This window comes from Salvia miltiorrhiza, chromosome 2 (genome assembly GCF_028751815.1).
Source record: "Salvia miltiorrhiza cultivar Shanhuang (shh) chromosome 2, IMPLAD_Smil_shh, whole genome shotgun sequence".
NCBI lineage: Eukaryota > Viridiplantae > Streptophyta > Magnoliopsida > Lamiales > Lamiaceae > Salvia > Salvia miltiorrhiza.
Window position 1 is genome coordinate 41,380,759 of NC_080388.1, and position 22,090 is coordinate 41,402,848.

At 37.2% G+C, this 22,090-nt stretch overlaps 2 protein-coding genes across 2 annotated transcripts; both read left to right on the forward strand.

The window, feature by feature from the left end:
* The first annotated feature begins 5,813 nt into the window (after positions 1-5,813).
* On the forward strand, positions 5,814-7,995 carry LOC131008473 (uncharacterized). The gene is made up of 4 exons (XM_057935348.1): positions 5,814-6,088; positions 6,589-7,012; positions 7,080-7,328; positions 7,411-7,995. The coding sequence occupies exons 1-4, from the start codon at positions 5,814-5,816 to the stop codon at positions 7,993-7,995; spliced, it is 1,533 nt and encodes a 510-aa protein (XP_057791331.1).
* An 11,643-nt stretch (positions 7,996-19,638) lies between these two features.
* LOC131013474 (ras-related protein RABA1f-like) lies at positions 19,639-21,473 on the forward strand. The gene is made up of 2 exons (XM_057941567.1): positions 19,639-20,023; positions 20,818-21,473. Exons 1-2 carry the CDS (start codon positions 19,803-19,805, stop codon positions 21,248-21,250), a joined length of 654 nt encoding a protein of 217 aa, XP_057797550.1. The 5' UTR covers positions 19,639-19,802; the 3' UTR covers positions 21,251-21,473.
* Positions 21,474-22,090: the final 617 nt, after the last annotated feature.

Sequence of the window (22,090 nt, forward strand, 5' to 3'; positions counted from 1 at the left end):
ACAATTTTGAAGAATTTGTTTACGGAAAATTGACTGGAATTCACTATAGATAAAATAATACTCCATCCGTCCATGAAAGAACTTCCTATCTTTCTTTTTTGGGACGTCCATAAAAGAACTTCCTACCTATTTTTGGACTATACCCCACCACTTATAATCCTCTTACTTTTCACTTTTCACACTTCTCAATATTAATTATAACACATTTTCATCACTCTCAATACACTCAATTACCTTTTATCCAATCTCAATACACTCAACAATATTTTTTCTTAAAACTCGTGTCACTCCCTCCTAGGAAATTCTTTCATGGACGGAGGGAGTATTAATATAAAATTTTGGGCAAAACCACTTTTTTTATTTTAAATTTTTCAATCTGATCTCACTTTCAACGCAGACCTATTTTCTTATATTACAATAAATGAAAATAGAAAACGAATACACACACAAAGTGACTATGGCTATTTATAGTGTTAGAGTTTTTTGGCCATGCATGCAATATTTACTGAGGGACTTGTTGAAAGGAAATAGATCAATTAAGAATCAATCAAAGATTCTTGATAGATGTTTCCTTTTTACTTACTTACCTTATTTAGTTCAATTGTAACCTTATAAAAGAGAGCTTGTAATACTTAAAGAAAGCAAGTAATACAACACAAACAATTCAGTCTCCTAAAGAAGTCTTCTAGCTATACAAATATGTTTATACGATGTCTAACATGGTATCAGAGCAGGCATGATTGTTTTGAGGTATTTGGAACATTGATGAATGATTTTTGATATGTCAGGAAAGATTCAAGCCACAAATCCAACCACCTCAAATAAATTAACTTCCTCAGCCGAATCGGCCTTCTCAAAAATGAGAAGGGAGGCCGCCCGGCTACAGATCTTGCAGCCGGCAACCAACCGCTTCGACGCCAACATTTCATCATCGAAAGAGACCGGGACCGGACTTACCACCACATTCCGCCATGCACCATGGCTGGAAGCCCGATTGCAGTAAACCACCGCCGATAGAAGCCCTCAAAATCGCTCAGGAAACCCTTCATCGCGGCAAAGGGTAAGGCGCCAGCAGCCTTTCGGACTTGGAATTGATCAATTTCCGAGAGCCGGAACCCTAGCACCGTGATCCCATAATCACTTTCGTCTAATTTCAGCAACAATGAGTGAAGAAGGCGGAGGAAAGAACCCAGGCATCTCGATCGCCGCCGCCACCCAATCTTCGCTGCCGCCGCCGAATTATTACTACGGTACTTTTCAAGGCGTGGCTAACTATCAGAGGCCTACCGGAGCAGAGGCGGTGGCTGCGGGAGGAGCGGTGGTGGCCACGAATCGGACGTCCCCGGCTGGGCAGAACGGAGGGAGCAGACGTGAAAGGCCTACCGGAACAGAAGTGGTGGTTGCGGAAGCAGCGGCGGTGGCCGCGGATCAGGCATCCCCGGCTGGGCAGAACGGAGGGAGCAGGTGTGAGAGGGAGGCGGCTGGAGAAGGGAATGCGGAATTAAAATTAGGTACAGGGTTTGGTGTTTTCACACTAAACCCTCATTCTTCTCTTTGTTTGCAAAAAATACCCCATCCCTTAAAATTTGCCCCCTAAGTTTTAATAAAATACAAAAGCTACCCCGAGGTTTTGTTAAATTACAGAACTTACCCCATCTTATGCAAACTGCCCCCCTAAGTTTTCGTAAATTACATAAACACCCCAATCTTCTACATAATACTAAAATCACTCCCCAATTATGTAGAAATTCCCTAAATTTATCCGCTGCATATCAAGCCTCTTGTGATAATAGGGATAGAGAGGAAGGGTGATTTTTTTTATTGTGGAGCTACTGATACGATAACCTTTCATAAAACTGATATTATTAAGTCATCAACATCCCACCGAACACATGTTCAAACTGCTAGTGGTGATTTGACTCGTGTTGAAGGAGTCGGAACTATAGAAATTTCTCCTACTCTTCGTCTCTCAAATTGTCTATATGTTCCATCTCTTTCTCATAAACTGTTTTCTAGTAGCCATGTTACAAAAGAACTCAATTGTACCATGATAATGCATCCCCACTTCTGTTTTCTTCAGGATATCAGGACGGGGGAGATTATTGGGCGTGGCATTGAGCGGGATGGATTGTACTATGTGGATGAGATAGCTCAACAAGGCAAGGTGATGCTGGCTCACGGAACTGCTGACCAGGAAGCCTGGCTTTGGCACCGTCGGTTAGGGCATCCATCCACGGGGTATCTTAAGCTTTTATTTCCTAAATTAGTGAAAAATGAGACTTTATCTTGTGAGACTTGTGTTTTAGCTAAAAGCCACTGAAAATCTTTTAAGCCTAATGATACACAAGTGAACTCCATATTTTCTCTTGTTCATTCTGATGTTTGGGGTCCTTCACCTGTTGTGGGGGGTCAAGGTTTTAGTTATTTTATGCTCTTTATTGATGATTGCACTAGGATGATATGGGTGTACTTTCTCAAAAATAAATCTCAAGTTTTTGAAAAGTTCACTCATTTCTTCAACATGATTCAAACTCAATTTCAGAAACATATCTAAACCCTTAGAACCGATAATGGGGGGAATTTGTCAATCGATCCATGCAGAACTTCTGTCAACAAAGAGGGATAATTCATCAAATCACTTGTCCCCATACTCCCGAACAAAACGGTGTTGCTGAACGAAAAAATAGAATTCTCCTTGAAATGACCCGTGCTATGATGCTTGAGTCTAAGGTACCCACCCACTTCTGGCCTGAAGCTGTCGCCACCTCTGTTTACCTTATAAATCGCCTTCCCATCAGAACCCTCCAGCTTCAAACTCCATTACAGAAATTACCCACTCTTGCTGATATACCTCTCGCTCTTACGCTTCAACCTCGAGTTTTTAGTAGTTCTGTATTCGTTCATATTCCCAAGTATGAACGAACTAAACTCTCTCCTTGTGCCATTAAGTGTGTGTTTGTCGGGTATGGTGTTAACCAAAAAGGGTATAGATGTTACAATCCTAAAACCCGTCAAATCATAACCACCATGAACTGCGACTTTCTTGAAACTGAGTATTTTTATAGTACCCACCTTAACAGTCAGGGGAAGAGTAAGAAAGAGAGTGAGATCGACTTGTTAAGTTGGTTACTAATGCCAGGCCCGGAAGCAGACCCAACAGAAAAAGTTAGCCTTGTCGCCGAGCATGTTTCATCCACTTCAGAACAATTTAGTCCGCTGCATGAGCCTATATCTTCTCCGCCACTGATATCTGAGGTAAGAGCTTTTGAACCTACTACTGTGTCTTCTGATTCTACTTATCATATTTCTCAAGTCATTGAAGAAGAACAGGAGGAGAATACAGTAGATGGAGATACTGTGAGATATATGCTACCACCCAGAAGTAATCGGGGTGTGCCTCCTAAACGGTATACCCCAGAGAAGATCGTGCAGAATTCTCGATACTCAGTTGGGAATATCGCCAAAGGAAACTTGTCCAAAAATGCAGCAGCCTATGAAGCAGCCTTATATGATGAGGAGATCCCACAAACAGCAGAACAGGCTCTCAAGATCGAGCATTGGAGAAATGCTATGAAGAAAGAGATAAGTGCCCTGAACCGAAATCACACATGGGAGAAGAGTAGGTTGCCAAAAAGGAAGAAAACTGTAGGATGCAAATGGGTTTTCACAATCAAAAGGAGACCAGATGGTTCTATTGAGCGTTACAAAGCTCGACTAGTCGCAAAAGGATACACGCAGATGTATGTGATCGACTATGAAGAGACCTTCTCACCTGTCGCAAAGATGAACACCGTTAGAGTCCTCCTCTCCATTGCTGCTAATAAAGACTAGGATCTCCATCAGTTCGATGTTGCAAATGCTTTCCTTCATGGAGAACTTTAAGAAGACAGGGAGGTCTACATGGAGATACCCCAAGGTTTTTCAGAAGATTTCGAAGATGGTGAGGTATGCAAGTTGAAGAAGACCTTATATGGGCTCAAACAGTCTCCCAGAGCCTGGTTTGGGAGATTCACCACAGCTATGAAGAAGTTTGGATACCAGCAAAGCAACTCTGACCACAACTTATTCTTAAAGAAACGAGGTGATCTTATTTCCTGTTTGGTTATTTATATTGATGACATGATCATAACAGGGGATGACACAGAGGAGATTCAGAAGTTGAAAGAAAGTTTTTTCAAAGAATTCGAGATGAAGGACTTGGGAAAACTAAAATACTTCCTCGGAATTGAAGTTCTCAGATCAGAGAAGGGGATCTTCATCAACCAGAAGAAGTATATTCTAGATCTTCTAGCAGAAACAGGGATGCTAGATTGCAAGCCAGCAGAAACTCCTATTGTTGTAAATCATGGGTTACAAATTGTGAAATGAGCTGAGTTAGCTGATCGAGGACAATATCAGCGTCTGGTGGGAAAACTCATCTACCTTTCTCATACCCGACCTGATATTGCCTATGCTGTTGGTGTTGTGAGTCAATTTATGCACCAACCACAAGCTGGCCACTTGGAAGCTGCACTCATAATTGTGAGGTACTTGAAAGGAACCTTTGATTATGGAGTGTTGTTCAAGAGGACGGGACATTTGGATATACAGGCCTACACGGATGCTGATTGGGCTGGAAACCCGATTGATAGGAAATCAACAGCGGGATACTTTGCCTTTATTGGAGGTAATCTTGTATCATGGAGTAGTAAGAAACAGAAGGTGGTGGCTCTTTCAAGTGCAGAAGCAGAGTTTAGAGGAATCAAGAGTGGGCTGACTTAAGTTCTCTGGTTAAGGAGACTATTAATGGAGTTAGGTCTCCATCCAACAAAAACATGCCAAATATTTTGTGACAATAAAGCTGCCATCAGCATATCTGAGAACCCTGTTCAACATGATAGAACCATACATGTTGAGGTTGATAGGCACTTTATCAAAGAAAAGATTGAAGGTGGCATTGTGACTTTACCGTTTGTACGATCAGAAGACTAACTTGCAGATATCCTAACCAAAGCTGTGAACTCCAAGAATTTTGCAGAAGTTCTTGGCAAGTTGAGTATCGGAAATTTTGTCACTCAACTTGAGGGAGAGTGTTGAAAGGAAATAGATAAATTAAGAATCAATCAAAGATCCTTGATAGATGTTTCCTTTTTACTTACTTACCTTATTTAGTTCAATTGTAACCCTATAAAAAGGGAGCTTGTAATACTCAAAGAAAGCAAGCAATACAACACAAACAATCCAGTCTCCTAAACATGTCTTCTAGCTATACAAATATGTTTATACCATGTTCTAACAGGGCTTTTATGCAATATAGATAACTGGAGGGACTGGAATATAAATTGTCTTCAAAATTCTATTTTAGCAATGGTCTTCTGCATTAGTTTTGAAGTTCATCTAGTTGCGATTTCAAGATAGATTTAGAAGCAGTTTTCGATTGTATTTTTCATGTCTAATCTTCAGTGTATATATTGGTGTAAATTTCTCATTGTTTACGGTTTTTATTCGTTGAGCAAGAAGAGAGAAAAAGTTAGCTGCTAGAGAGTGTTTGAGAGTGAGTTCTAGCTGAGATTTAGAACTGCTTTTGATCTGTGATTGCAATGTGTTGTAATTGAGTTTCTTCTCATTTGTTCAATCAATAAAAGATCATCGTGTTGACCCTCCCATGGAGTAGATCTCCGGATCGAATCACGTTAAATATTGTGTACTCTTCCTTTCAATTCTTTATCATCTTTGCTACGTTCGAATTGATTTGTGAAGGTTCTTCAGTTCACAAATTGGCGTCGTCTGTGGGAATGAAAATAGAACCAAACTAGAGCTGAAGATACTTTGCAATGGCAGTGTGGTTCGATGTAGAGAAGTTCTCTGGGAAGAACGATTTCGGCCTTTGGCGTATAAAAATGAAGGCGATGCTAATCCAGCAAGGTTTAGCAGGCGCACTTAATGCAGATTCGGAGAAGAAGGATCCTGACGCAAAGATCGATCAACAGATGAGGAAAATGATGGAGAAGGCTCATAGCACAATTATACTTTATTTGACTGACAAAGTCTTTAGAGAAGTCTCAAGGGAATCTAATGTTGTTGGTGTATGGGCCAAACTAGAAAGCTTGTACTCCCTCCGTCCCAATATTCAAGTCTCCTTGCTTTTGGGCACGAGTATTAAGGAGAGTTAAATTAGATGTAAAAGTAGTAGGGACCACATCATTAGTGCTTTATTTAATGTTATTTTATTAACTAATTAAAGTGACTAATAAAATGCCTTTTGGATTAAAAATAGAATCTGTTTTATCTTTAATAGAATTACTTTAATTATTACGTACATTTAACTAAAGTAATTGCTGCCCATTTAGAAAGGGAAAAAACTGCAGAACTAGGGGAAAAAAAGGCGGCAGAGACTGTTTGGGCTCCAAACTTAACAATTTCGTTCCAAAAAATTTGAAAACACATCAATTTTCGTGCAACTACAGCTATTAAAAGAGAGCTATTGTTTGCTCACAATTCTTACATAATCAAGTGTGACCAAAAGAGAATCTAAAAAAAGAGGATGAGAAGAAAAGATTTAACAACAGAGAAGAGGTCTTCTATGCTTCAATTCCTTCTTCTTGAAAGCAAAAATGGGAAGCCACCAAGAGGGAAGATGAAAGCTATGGAAGAGAAGTTCCACGTCTGCCGGCGGACTGTTTCGCACATTTGGGCTGAGGCAAAACAACAACAAAGTCAAGGGCATGCCATAAACTCATCAAGTAAGAAGATAGCAAGACCAAGGAGAAAAAGAGTTGAAATAGACCTAGAGCTAATTGCAAGTTTAGATTTAACAAAGAGGTCTACCATAAGGAGAATAGCTAGTGGCATAAATTGCAACAAGAGCACCGTAGGTCGCTGGATAGATCAAGGTCTGATCAAAGCTCACACGAGTGCACTAAAACCTGACCTTACAACCCAAAATAAGCTGTTAAGGTTGAGGTTTTGCTTAGATGCAATAGAGATTGGCAGGCTGTCACATAACTTGAGGTTCAAGAGCATGCAAAACATTGTACACGTAGATAAGAAATGGTTTTACTTAACCAAGAGTTCTCACAGGTTCTATTTAACACCAACAGAGGTTGAACCACATAGAACTTGCAAGAACAAGAACTTCATACAAAAAGGTGATGTTTATATGTACAGTGTGCCGGCCACTGTTTGCTGAAGATGGGAGCATTTTATTTGATGGGAAGATAGGCATCTTCCCATTTACAGAGATGGTGGCAGCAAAAAGATCAAGTAAGAACAGGGTGGCTGGCACTCTAGAGCAAAAGCCCATAGAAAGTGTCAGCAAACCAGTTATGAGAGACTATTTCATCAACAAGGTAATGCCTATATGCATCATTTATATGGCAGATTGAAAAGTTATAAGAAATAATTTTCATGCTTACTTATTTACTATGGCAGATTGTGCCTGCCATCATAGCCAAGTGGCCATCTTTTGCAAGCAAAGATGTGTTTGTTCAACAAGATAATGCAAGACCACATATTTGCAATGATGACTTGGAGTTTAGAGAGGCTGCCACACGTGATGGTTTCAATATCAACATTGTGAATCAATCTCCAAACTCACCCGACACCAATATCAATGACCTTGGGTTTTTTAGGGCCATTCAAAGCCTACAAACTGAAATTGCATGTAGTGATGTTGATGATTTAGTAAATGCAGTGCATAAAGCTTATGAAGACCTAGATCTAATGTCTTTAAATTGTCTTTTCTTAAGCTTACAAGGTTGCATGTTGGAGATCATGAATGTGAAAGGCAATAACTGTTACAAGCTGCCACATATGAAGAAAGGTTCATTGATGAGACAAGATTTACTTCCAATAAGTTCGGAAGTCCCCCATGAACTTGTCACAGAATGCGTGAGACATTTGAAAGAGAAAGGTGCAGAGGAAGGACTAGCAGAGCTAATGGACAGATTAGGCATTAATGAAGCAAATATGGATGGCATTGAAGAACTTTTCAATGCCATGATGTTGCTTGATTAAAGCTATCATCTTGAAGGGTTTTTGAGTTTTTGTAAATGCCTACATGAAGATATAGTGCAGTTTAGATTTTGTAGTAGGAAACATGTTTAGAAAAGTTGAAAATGTATGGCAGATTTTATTTGTTGCCATTTAATGCCTATATGCAGCAAAGTAGCATGATTAATGAATGTGGCAGTCAACTACACACCCCAAGATTAAGGTGGCAGCCAACTACACAACCCACAACAAATGGTAGCACACCAAGATAGCAAGAACAACCACCAAACATCAAGATGGCAGCCAACTACACACCCCACAATTAAGATGGCAGCCAACTACACACCCCACAATTAATGGCAACACACAACCACCAAACACCAAGGTGGCGGCCAACTACACACCCCACATGAATGAAGATGGCATCCAACTACACATCACAACGTAAGCACACGAACACACAAAGCACAAACATCACATTTAACCATCATAGAGTATAATCAGAGCATGTTTATATCATTTCAGAGCCAACTGACAACCAACAAACCCTAGTGCTCTTGCATGCAGCCACCAAGAAACCCAAGTACACAATTAATCAGGGGAAACAAAAATCAGAACACCAAGAAACAGAATTGGGAATCACCCGAAACCAAATAAGCATGAGAAACAGGGAAGATCTCACCGGAAATAAATATAAATTCGAAACAGGAGGAGAAGTCACCAGAAATAGAATTGGAAACATATGTGCGAGCATCCGAAGGTGGGCTATGGATGCAGTGGGCCACCACTCGTTTGGTTCCTCCAATTTTGCCTCCAATTCCTCCGAGTTCGCCAGCCATCTAGGGTTTTCCTTGCTCAGAAAGTCAGATCCCCAAGTTTCATGATAGAGAAGGTCGAAATCTCTCTTAATTTCAGAGGATTTAGGGAACCTCTCTCTCGTTTTTATCCTTGCAGGGCGTCGGATGATCGGAGGTCGAAACGGAGGAGAAGGACTCTCATCTACCTCATACTCTCGGACGCCCTCGCTCTCTAACGCGCTACCACCACACTCCTCAGGCGACGCCGGCAACGTCTCCGACAGGGAGAAAGGGAAAAACACAGGTGGTGGATCACCCCACAACGACAGAGAATCTTCGGTGTCAGGAATCACTTCATCGCTCAGATATTCCTTCCAACCATACAAGGGGTTCATCACGGCGGAGGAAAAGAACGGAGAAAGGCGGTGGACTGAAAGAATGGAGGAAGACGGCGAGCCTTAGGGTTTTCACCCGAAGCGGGCGACACTTGATTTTAGAGAGAAAAGGCGAAGAGAGAGAGTGAAAGATTCGAGATAGGCTAGGGTTAGCAATAGATAGGGAGAGAGAGAGAGAGAGAGAGAGAGAATTGTTATAATTAGTGGAGAGAGAGAGAGTGAATTGTTAATTAATTGAACTAATTCTATCTTAATTTATGCTAAAAATGAGAGGAGACTTGCATATTGAGACGGCTCAAAAAAGAATAGGAGACTTGAATATTGGGACGGATGGAGTATATGACAAAGCCATTTGCAAATTGGATGTTCATGAAACAAAAAATTGTATTCATACAAGTTCTTGGAATAAAAGAGGATCAGTGAACAACTTGATGAGTTCAACAAATCGATTGATGATTTGGAGAACATTAATGTCAGCCTTGATGAAGAAGACAAGGCAATCATATTGTTAAATGCTTTGCCTAAGTCTTTTGATCAGTTAAATGATGCCATGTTATATGGTAGAATAGATTCTATCACTTTTGGAGGAAGTTCAATTGGCCATTAAGGCAAAGGAGTTGCAGAAACAAAACAATGGAAATAAAGAACAAGCTGCACAGAGTTTAAATGTAACAAAATTTAATGGCAAGAAGGCAAATAAAGGGACTCCGAAATCTAGCAAACAAAGTCAATCCAAAGCAAAAGATGCAGATGGAAATGAGACCAGAACATGCCATTGGTGCAAGAAGCCTGGACACCTTAAGAAGAACTGCTATGCTTGGAAAAAGACTCAAGCAGATAAAGACCGAAAAGCCAACACAGTGGATCTAACTGAGAGAGTGGAGAATGAAGAGGTCTTGAACATTGTTAAAAAGAATGTTGAAGATGCTTGGATTATGGACTCAGGGTGTAGCTTCCATATGTGTCCAAAAAAGTCTTGGTTCCAGCAACTCACTGAAGATGATCAGGGCTCTGTACTTCTTGGAAATAATCAGGTTTGCAAAGTAAATGGTATGGGATCTGTGAAACTCAAAATGCATGACAATTCTTTCAAAATTCTATCTGATGTTAGATATATCCCAGGCTTGAAAAGAAATTTAATCTCTCTTGGCATGCTAGAATCTAAGGGCTGTTCTTTCATTTATGAAAATGGAAAATTATCGATTATTAAGAACTCTATTACTGTCATGACTGGAAATAGAAAGAATAGTTTATATTGCTTGGATGTTGTATAGATGATTCTTATAGTATAGAGTCCACTGACCTATGTCATAAAAGACTCGGGCATGTTAGTGAGGGAGGTATGAAAGAGTTAGTCAAGCAGGGACTGATAAACATAGATAGTGGCAATAAGCTTGAGGTTTGTGAATACTGTGCATTAGGAAAGAGTAAGAAAATCTCAGACCCTGCTGGAAAACACACATATACAGCCCCCCTAGACTATGCACATAGTGATTTGTGGAGACCTTCTCAAACTGAAACTGTAGGTGGTGGGAAATATTTCATGAGCATCATTGATGACTATTCTAGAAAACTTTGGATATATATCTTGAAAGATAAGACTGAGGCATTTGATAAGTTTAGAGAATGGTGCCTAGAAGTTGAAGTGGAAAAATGGACTAGTTTAAAATGCTTTAGAACTGATAATGGGCTAGAGTTCCTATCTGAGAAATTTCAAGAATTCTGTAGAGAAAAGGGGATGAAGAGACATAGAGCTGTACCTGGTCATCCACAGCAAAATGGAGTTGTTGAGAGAATGAATAAAATCATATTAGAGAAAGTTAGGTGTATGCTCTTAAATTCTGGACTGTCTAAGAAATTTTGGGTTAAGCTAGTTTCTACTGCTGCAGTTCTTATAAACAAATGCCCCGCTTCCTATATAGATTTTGATACACCTGATTATAGGTGGTATGGAAGTAAGGGTAACTACTCTAACTTGAGGGGTTTTGGGTGTAAAACTTATGCACACACAAAACAAGATAAGTTAGAAGCTAGAGCTTTCAAGTGCATTATTCTAGGTTACCAAAAGGGTGTAAAGGGCTATAGGCTTTGGTGTATAGAACCTAGGAAATAGAAAATCATTATTAGTAGGGATGTGAAGTTTAATGAGGAAGAACTACCATATGCTAATACTGAGAGAGTGAAGTTAACTACTAAAAGTAGAGAAAGGCCTGATACTAGAATTAAGGTGGAGCTTACTGATAATAAGACTGATGAGATATCTGATGAAGAATCTAGTCAAACTTTAGAAGATGATGGATCAGTATGATGCTACTACTAATGATCTCAGAAACTATAAGCTAGCTAGGGACAGAACTTGAAGATCTATTAAGCCTACATCTAGATTTGCAGAAGCTAACATGATTTACTATGCTTTGAATGTTGCTAAGGAAATTGAGTACTCTGAGCCTAATAGCTATACTGAAGCCATTAGCGGAAATGAAAAAGGGAAATGGATTGAAGCCATGAATGAAGAAATTGCTTCATTGATTAAGAATGGGACTTGGATTCTTGTAAAGAAACCTAAATCCCAGAAAGCAGTAAGTTGTAAGTGGATCTTTAAGAAGAAGGTAGAATCAGCTAAAGTCACTAAGATCAGGTATAAAGCAAGATTAGTAGTCAGAGGGTTCACTCAAAAGGAGGGAGTGGATTTTAATGAAGTATTTTCTCCTGTGGTGGAATAAATTTATCATCTAAGGTTCAGGAAATTTGATCGAGAGTTAATTTACTTGCAATGATTTTTGCTTTATCCGATCGAATTGTTCATATTTAGATTATCAATTGGCCATTGCTTAATCTTTCTAAATAACGAATGAGATCTAGATAAAATTTCTCCATTTGATCGTGGTTTAATGGGAGTTAGGCTTAATTGGAAATGTGTAGCCTGATTATTAATTAATTCTTGTAATTTCCTTTGTGTAGCTTCAATTCATGAATACGAAAGTTAATGATTGAGTATTTTTGCAAAGTTACTGTTGGAATTAAATGACAACATAAATTACTTGTTAGTTGTGTACTCTCGAGATAAAGAATTATGAACCATAGACTTGTTTTGTATTTAATACTTGAAAGGTTCTTATTGTGTTTATTTGTCTTAATTTATCTCTTCTTTGTTTATAAACAATTCTTGAAAATATGGATAGAATGTTTAGGATGTTTTTAATTTCATGTGTGTAACACATAAAATCATTAGTCCTGCTAAGCTTTCTTCGAGAACACGACTTGGGAAACTTATCCCTCTATGATTGGCCTCGTTCTCTTGCGAGCAATCTAGAGGTACACTTTAGGTTAAACAATCTTCGTCCATCGCCCCCCTTCCACAACATGACTTAATCTTATACTCCCTCTATCCACCAATTTGTGTCCAAGGGGAAGGGGGAACATGACTTTTAAGAAAAAAGTGATTTATTTGTTAAGGAAATAGTTACTAAAAATGGGTAGGACACGAATTGATGTACGAATCAAAATGACAAATTAGGACATGAATTGGTGGATGGAGGGATTACCATATTTAGACTCATCCACTATATATGTTCAATTCAAAATCTTCTATCATGGGTTTTGCATCTAGATAATAAAGATTATTCTTCCTAATATCTTTTCATGACAGTGATATTTTTCTTAAGAACTAATAACTCTCTAGAATAGCCTTTAGCTAAGATCAGGAATATACATGTTGGAGACGATGAAGCGCAGTCTATTGGTAAGACGCTTCTCCTCCAATCAATAGGTTGAAGGTTCGAGTCAGCTATAAAACTAGAGCGTGTGAGTGTGTTTTTTGATTTCAGTGGCTAAAACGACGTTGTTTGAGCCACATCAATTTATAAAGAAAAAAAAAATTAAAATATACTATAATAATCTGGCTTTTCAAAATAAAAAAAAATAGATGTGAAAAAGTTCAAGGTTAAAAAAATATTTCTAGCAATTCATAATATAATTAATAGTGTGGAAATAATTTAATAATTAAATTAATATTTACCCTAAAATCTTAATATCGTCATCAACTCGCATTTCTAGTCACCCGTCCTCTGAAGATAAGAGATTCTAAATTTCAATAGAACGATCAAAATTCAATTATCATCCACGATCTTCAATTTCAGTTGACCTTAATATTTAATTTTGAAGTCGACATGTTGCAAAATCGCTAAATACAATATTGGCTAGTAGTCGATCAAATACAATATTGTACTTAAAACAATTAAAAGGCCAAATTTCAGTAGACCACTATCCTTAATCAAGACAATAGAAGATCTCAAACTGGATATGTCTTTACACTATATGGAGCTACTATTTCCTGGAAGTCTTCATTCCAAAGTGTGGTTGCTTTGTCAACAATAGAGGCAGAGTACATAGCCTTGACAGAAGCAGGGAAAGAAAGTTTATGGTTGAAGGGCATTCTGAAAGAGTTTGGGATTGAGCAGAAATCATTGGTTGTTTATTGTGACAGCCAAAGTGCTCTACATCTAGTGAAGCATAGTGTCTTTCATGAAAGGTCGAAGCACATTGATGTAAGACACCATTTTGTGAAGGACATAGTTAACAAAGGGTTGGTGGAAGTTGCTAAGATTGGGACAGCTGACAACCCTGCAAACATGTTAACCAAAGCCTTGCCTACTTTAAAGTTTAGGCATTGTTTAAGGTTGATTAGTTTGGTTTCTCAGTAAGGATTTTGAGCTGAGGGGGAGCCCTATAGTGGGGCTGTTTGAGGGGAAGCAAAGTATCTGTTACTATAGCCTTTTGATCACGGTGGAGAATTGTGAAGAATGCTGATTGCAAAGGCTATTGAGCTGAGGGGGGCCTTACTGTTATTTCTTAAAGTTTAAGGAGTATTATGTTAATAGTCTAGCTGGCAGTTATAACAAATTACTAAGAAGCACGGTGTCGTTTTGGTGTTTTAGTTAATAGCCTTTTATTTTCGAATCAGTCAGTAATAGCAGTCATATTCTTTGCGTGAGTTGTGAGCTGTCGAGTTTTAGCCATTGTTGTAGAGCTTGAGCTCAAGTCGTGTTTCTTGAGTGTACTCTGTAAACTTACTCTGTAAACTTCCGTTCCGGTGATCTTCTCCGGCTATAGTAATACACAGTGTTGTTGACCCTTCGTGGATGTAGGCATTCTACTGAACCATGTATATCGAGTGTGTTATTCTTTTCTCGCATTGTTTAGCTTCGATCTTGCATCTTTTACCAACATGTATAGTGGGACATTTTATGAAAAGAAACTGAAAGTTCAGGACTTTTTAGGAGAAAATGAGAATTCAGGATATTTTATGAAAAACGCTAAAAGTTTGAAACATAAAACGCTATTAACCCTATTAATCGATAATTTTATATGTACACGATTTGGGTTCGATGTACTTTGCATAATTACACTATTAGATTAGAGCTATTTGTTTCTTATCAGTCATGATGTGTGTATTTATAATTTATAATCTATTGAAAGTGACTCGAAATATTTTTTGGAACCTTTCAAATATGTGGAAGGATAAGAGGCAAAATTCTCCCCTCACAAAATTTATTCGACGTGCAACCCGAACTTTCGTACACCCTTTTTATAGAATAAAACTCAACATTTACTTAATTGGATGACAAAAACCCACGTCGTCTAGTGGAACCAAATGACAATTGGCCGAACTTTTTTTTTTTTTTAAAGATCGCGACTACTTGTGTCAAAAAGACATATGCTTGTAATGAAAATTTATTAGTATTGTATATTTACATAGTATTAGTATGTTGGTTATTTATTTCGATAGCTTCCTTGTGTCACAAAGATATATGCTTTCTTTAGATTGATAAAAGTATATAAAAATAATGGGTAGGGCTTTATGATTATAAGTTCTTAATTAAGGATTTTGCGGCAAATTCTTTTGGACTCCATCCTCGCTTAATACGAAGTCGTACCACTATATTAGAAGGTATTTTATTTACCACTCCCAAAAGCTTCCACAAATAAACATTATAGAGTGTTTATGCAGTCTTTCGAGAGTGATTGCTTTCTAGGCAAACCACTTGATTCTTTTAGTCCCATTATTATAGAGTATTGTACACTATTCTAATTGTGTGATTGCTTATACGCAAATTGTCACATGATTAGGATTGACTTTTGTTATTTTTTTGCGACGAGCCAGTTTCACAGTTGCTATTTAAAATACAGATTAAATGAATTCCGCGCTCGTGTTATAGCCTATAAATCTATATCTATACTATATTAAAAAGGGAGTTTTTAATGTGAAATCAATTTCATTGAAATTGATTTCAATGGTAACTTTATAAATAAATTCAATTAAAGAGGGTGAAACTAATACTAAAAAACTGTCAACGATATACTCACATCCATTTCCGTTAACCACTACTTTAGCAGATTGTATTATCTATCTTCTACTAATATTAGTATTTTATTATATGTTATTTTTGGCGAATTTAATACCATTTAGCTTTTATTATTCATAAATAAATGTAAAATTAATGATTATCAATTATGTGCTGCGATGATATACATATTTATACATTAAAAAATTAACTTTTTAAAAATATTAGTGAAGATCTAAAGTGATGAGAACGAAAAAAAATGAAATGAAAATATAGAAAACACAGTGGAGCTCAAAATAAAATTGTTAAGGTTATAAGAAAGGGGGATTGAATTTTTTATTTTTTTGATATTTTTGTTTCAAAAATAATATCATACTCCATCCGTCTTCAATTTTTGCCATTTTGGAACATTCACAAAAATTAGTCTCTTTATTATGAATATAAAGATACATAAATTTATATATATATATATATATATATAGGGAGAGGTTCAGGAAAGAACCATAAATAAAAAAAGAACGGAGAACTATTTTCAGTCATTCGATCATCAAGATCTACGGTGGATGCATCATCTTGTTGGATGAATGCAGATCCTGGGTTCGAATCCTGAAGGGAGCAATTTTTTTTATTTTTTTGAGTGCATTAATTTTAACAGCGAATGCATTAATTTTTACCGTGAATGCATTAGATTTGATGGTTCTCACGTTCTCACAAATAATGTAGTTCTCTCTAGAACCACACCCTATATATGTATATATATATATATATATATATATATAACACTTACTATTTAAAATTAAAATATATGCGTGTTTGCTCCAAAAAAATTATAATTATATGTAGTATTAATTGCAGTTAGTTCAATATTATATTATATATTTATATATGATCTTATAATTGGTTGATTCCATTGAATGAATAATGCATCTATAATTTTGACAAATACTATATGTAGTCTTCGCCTAAATTAATAGATTATTCATGTATTATTGAATTGAAGATTATCTATATCTACTATATATATATAAAAAAAAAGTTATGACTTTTTCAAAAATATTAATTGTGACTATTCTGTCAATTCGTAAATGTTCGTTTTTAAAAAATAATCTTATGAAATATTAAAGTTTTTATTTTGTTAGTGTACTTCTCTATTTTTTTTGTAGTACAACTATAAATATTGTATAAAATTAAACATTTCAAAATTAACTATGTGTTATATTTAATAATTTTTCTAATTTAATATTATATATATATATATAATATTTTAATAATAACTATTATCGTGCATCGCAAGAAGAACAAATCTAGTTATATGTAAAAGAGAATAAGCTTTATTCATAATGATGTAAACAATTTTATGCATTTCTTTTTTGGGCTCGGCCCCATTTGACTTAAGGGTTAATTACGCCAAAAACCATGAACTTTGGGCCCATTTCCAAATTTTCCATGAACTTTTTTTTTTATCAAATTTTCCATGAACTTAAGGGCGTGAACAATTTTGTCATGATTTTGAGCTCCGGTGAAGGTCCGGTCTTAGCTGGCACCTACATGGCAATACCGAGCTGACATGGCGCCTACGTGGTAATATCGAGCTGATGTGGCATTGCCAGAGCTGATATTTCACTCCAGAGCTGAGTCTGCAGAGCTGATTCGAGCAGAGCAGAGTCGACAGAGCGGAGTTGGGCAGAGCAGAGTCGGCAGAGCTGCCTCTGGCAGCGCTGCACTCTAGCAAGGCTTAGTCAGCTCTGCCGCCCTCTCCACCACCGCACCTCTTTCTCCATCGCCCTTCCCCACCACTATCACCAGATCCGCCGTACCTTCCCCCACCACCACACCAGATCCACCGCCTTCATCTTCCCCCAACCACCTCTCAGATCTGCCGCCCCCTCTGCTGCCTTCCCCCACCACCACACATCTCTCTTCATCGCCCTTCCCCACCACTATCACCAGATCCGCAGCACCTTCCCCCACCACCACATCAGATCCACCGCCTTCATCTTCCCCTAACCACCTCTCAGATCTGTCGCCCCCTCCGCTGCCCTCCTCCACCACCATTAACGGCAGCGCAACCATCTGCCCGCCCCTCCACTGCCTTCCTCCACCACCACACCAGATTCGCCGCCTTCTTCTTCCCCCAACAACCTCCGCAGATTCGCCGCACCCCTCCACTGCCTTCCCCAACCACCACACCAGACCTGCTCTTCCAGCGAAAATCTGCACTCGTTTGCTTCGTTTGGACTCTGGCGAGTTTGCTTCATTTAGACTCCGGCGAAAATCTGCACTTCGGCGAGCTCGGCCACCACCTGAGAGAGAGAGAGAGAGGGGTTTGGATTCAAAACTACGTCGTTTTACTCCTAACTAAACGACGTCGTTTTGATTCACCGCTGGTGACGCCATGTCACTTTTCAGGTCACTTAAAAATACCATGTCAGCATTCAATTTGAGAATTTTTGAAAATCATGGAAAAATTGTTCACGCCCTTAAGTTCATGGAAAATTTGATAAAAAAAAGTTCATGGAAAATTTGAAAATGGGCCCAAAGTTTATGGTTTTTGGCGTAATTAACCTTGACTTAATTATGAAATAAAAGCGAAAAAATCCAATAGCTGATTTTTGGGCTTATATTAAAAATTAAAATATCTATGTGTTATATTATATATCATATAAATCATTCTTGTTAAATTGAAAGCCCAGAGCTGAAATCAACACCAAGACCAAGATATAACGTACAACAATTGACTAGATGAGAAAAGTTGAATCTGAAAAAGACAAAAATCAAACCCAAATGAATATTGGTGTTAAGTTTAGGTTGTAGGCTATAAATACAGATCTTATATTCAAATATCATAGGCCATTCATGATTCCCTTATTTAAAATAGATATTTTCATATTTTTTTTTTAATAAAGGGCTAGTTTGATACATGGTATGAGATAATGTTTGACTGATATGTCTTTTACCATACATCATACTCTTTTGTCCCCCAAATAACTTCTTAGGAGGAAGGAACACGGATTTTAAGAAAAAATTGTTGATTATTGGAAGTGGTAAAAAACTGTGATAAATAGTATTGAAAATAGTGAGAATGTATTATAATTAGTATTGAGAGTAGTGAAAATGTAAAAAACAATAATACATGAAGTATTATTAGTGGTGGAGTAATGTCCCAAAATGGATAAGAAGTTATTTGGGGGACAACCTAAAAAGAAAAAATATAGGAAATTATTTGGGGGAAGGAGGGGGTATTAATGTTATGTTTGATAGAATGTATTAAAATATTTGTAAAATATATTATTTGGTATGATTAGTAAGATTATATATAAAATTTTAATTCTTAAAATGTCATTATAATTGAACTATTTAATAATATCGCTTAAATTGATATTGAGATAATTTAATCAATGATTAATTAACACCTATTATAATTAAGATTGGTACATAAATTTGTAATTTTATCGGATTTTTGAATTTATAAATAATCGTGTATTTATTTCTTACCAAATAAGATGTCATAATTATATTATACACTCTAATCACTCGTACCAAATGAGCTATAATGCTTTTCAAATTCAAACATTCCTCTCCACGATCTTGTGCTTGATTTTTTTCGTTTTTACAAATTCGATGTTGTGGCAAAACCCACAACAACACATAGGGGGCTGACTTTCTTATTTACATTCATACGCGAATAGAACATTTTTTTTAAATCTTAACATCAGTTTCATCTAAACTAAACTTAAAAGAATGGACTAAACCACGATACCATTAATTGTCACATACGATGTTTATAAACATCAAATTAATTTTATTTAGTTTATTTTGAGTGAGGTGAAGTTGCATGCGATGAATAAAACTGAAACTCCTCCTTCTTACAGAGGGTAAATCCACCGTTTAAATGTGTAATGAAACAAGTTTTTTGAATATTAATAAGTATAGATCGATGAGATTTTACATTTTATTATTCCAAAATTTTTAAATACAGAACGAGATAGTATAATTTAAAACTCCAATTATGAAGCTCAGCAAAAATATTTGGTATAATGGGCCAAGCCCATTAGCCCAAAGAAACCCGAAATGGTGAAGCGGGTAGGGTAAGTGGAGCGCCAACGGTCTTCCTGAATATGTGGAGGGAAACAACAATCAAAACAACCAAAACGCATACATTCTTCCCGGATTTACACAACAAAAAAATTTCACACCTACACTTGTTCAGCTCATCAACAAAAAAATTAACATGTAATTTGCGGCAATCCCCACAAAAATAGTAGATCCAACGCGACAATTTTTGGGTTAAACAAATGGGATCGTACAGGGCGGACGAGGATTACGATTACCTGTTCAAGGTGGTGTTGATCGGCGATTCCGGCGTCGGAAAATCGAATCTCTTGTCCCGATTTACGAAGAATGAGTTCAGCCAGCAGTCCAAATCTACGATCGGCGTCGAGTTCGCCACGCGATCCATTCAGGTCGATGATAAGGTCGTTAAGGCCCAGATTTGGGATACCGCCGGCCAAGAGAGGTGATCAATCCTTTGTATTTTCGGCTTTGCTCCAAAAATTATTCCTTTTTTCCTTTCCAACAATTTTTGAGCGTGCATTTCGTGCTTTGCATTTTTAGTAGGAGAAAGGTGGAGATGGAAATATGTGAGCATGCGAGGTTTTGGATTTCGCGGAATTAATGTTTGTTTTTTTTCAAATGGTTTGATCTGTTTTGATCTTGATCGTCTCGGTTTTTTTGTCTAATTATTATTAGCATCTTATTCCTTTGATGATTCTTTGTATGAGAGACAGATCAAGAATGATTGTGATTTCGTTAAATGGAATTGGGGAATTGATTAGAAAGGATGGTTTGTGCGATAATGATCTGTGATTTTGCTGTTTGAAACCGGGATTCAAATGGAGTTCTGGTGAAATCTATGATTGAATTTGGTGTCATTTCTTAGCATAAACTTTCATGTTTTCATATATTTTCCACAATTAATTTTTTAAGGCTTTTTTTTGGTGAAATAATGATATGATGTAGGCCATAATTTTACATGAATTCGCACGAGCTCATTCCCTATCTAAAAGTTGCTTCTATAAAATGTTCAAGAATCTAAGACTGCATTATTAGTCATATTGTTAATGAATAGTAGATTCCCGATGTTCTCTAAATCTAGAAAATATCAATCTATTAAAATGTTCAAGAATCTAAGATTGCATTAGTAGTCATTTTGATGAAGTGAAGAGTAGATTCTTGGTGTTTGCTAAAAATCTTTAAAACATCAATCGATATGCTCCAAAATATGTGAATTTTTTCTTTGTGCAAGTGCAGGTACCGTGCAATTACTAGTGCATACTACAGAGGTGCAGTTGGGGCTCTACTCGTGTATGATGTCACGCGCAATGTGACCTTTGAGAACGTGGACAGATGGCTGAAGGAGCTCCGGGGGCACACGGACTCAAACATCGTGGTGATGCTAGTAGGGAACAAGGCAGATCTCCGTCACCTACGCGCCATCTCCACAGAGAAGGCCAAGGCCTTTGCAGAGAAGGAGCACACATTTTTCATGGAGACTTCGGCCTTGGAGGCCTTGAACGTCGAGAGTGCCTTCACGGAGGTGCTCACAAATATCTACCACGTCGTGAGCAAGAAGGCCCTCGACATAGGGGATGACCCCTCGGCTCTGCCAAAGGGCCAAACCATCAACATTGGGAACAAGGATGATGTATCTGCTGTCAAGAACAGCGGCTGCTGCTCGGGCTAGTTATGATCAAGAGGTATTGGTTTTGGTAAGGGAAACAGTGAAGCAATCTTGGGAGATGTATAGTAAGTGCAAAACCTTTCAATTTTTTAGTTGTTTGGTTGTGTGAACAAAAATGGGATTAGATTCTTCAGTTCTTGATTGCAAAAATGGAAGAAGAAAAGATTGATTAATTATCGTTTTCTAGATCTACAATGAGAGGATGTGGTATTTCTTGATTGATTCATTCGTTGTGGTATATTCGTCTCGTGTATTCATCAGCTTAAATTGACAATCTTGGTTAGTTGCATTATTTGATGGATTCTTGTAGCTTAATGCATTAAGTAGAGTTCCGTTTTTTTGTGTTATAACTTATAAATCACACAAGAAAGCGACAAATCAAACTCGGTTCTTTTTTTTTTTTCTTTTTTTTTTACACTATTATTTTTGGTTTTTCCTGGTTAAAGTTGTCATTTGAAGGTTCTGTTTTTTATGGGTGGGGGATTTATTTGAATTTAATTTGCCGGTTGAAGATTTTGATTCTTGGAATTCGGGGTTGAATATAAACCGTGGCCCATTTTAAGTACATTAATTTCAAGAGTAAAGAGAATCATGTTTGGATTCGTAAATAGAAATCGACGACACTAACTATTTCAGGAGTTGGAATTACATGGTTCATAATTGGAATATTAATGAAGATAATTCGCATAAATATATGGTGGCAGTTAATATTTTAAAATTATGATTTGAGCTAGAGCATGTGAAATCATACATTATAGTTCATTCTCTAACGTTCCATGTTGTGTCGTATTTGTCAAATCATGCAATCTAAGTAGTTGTAATTATTTAAATTATGATTTAAGA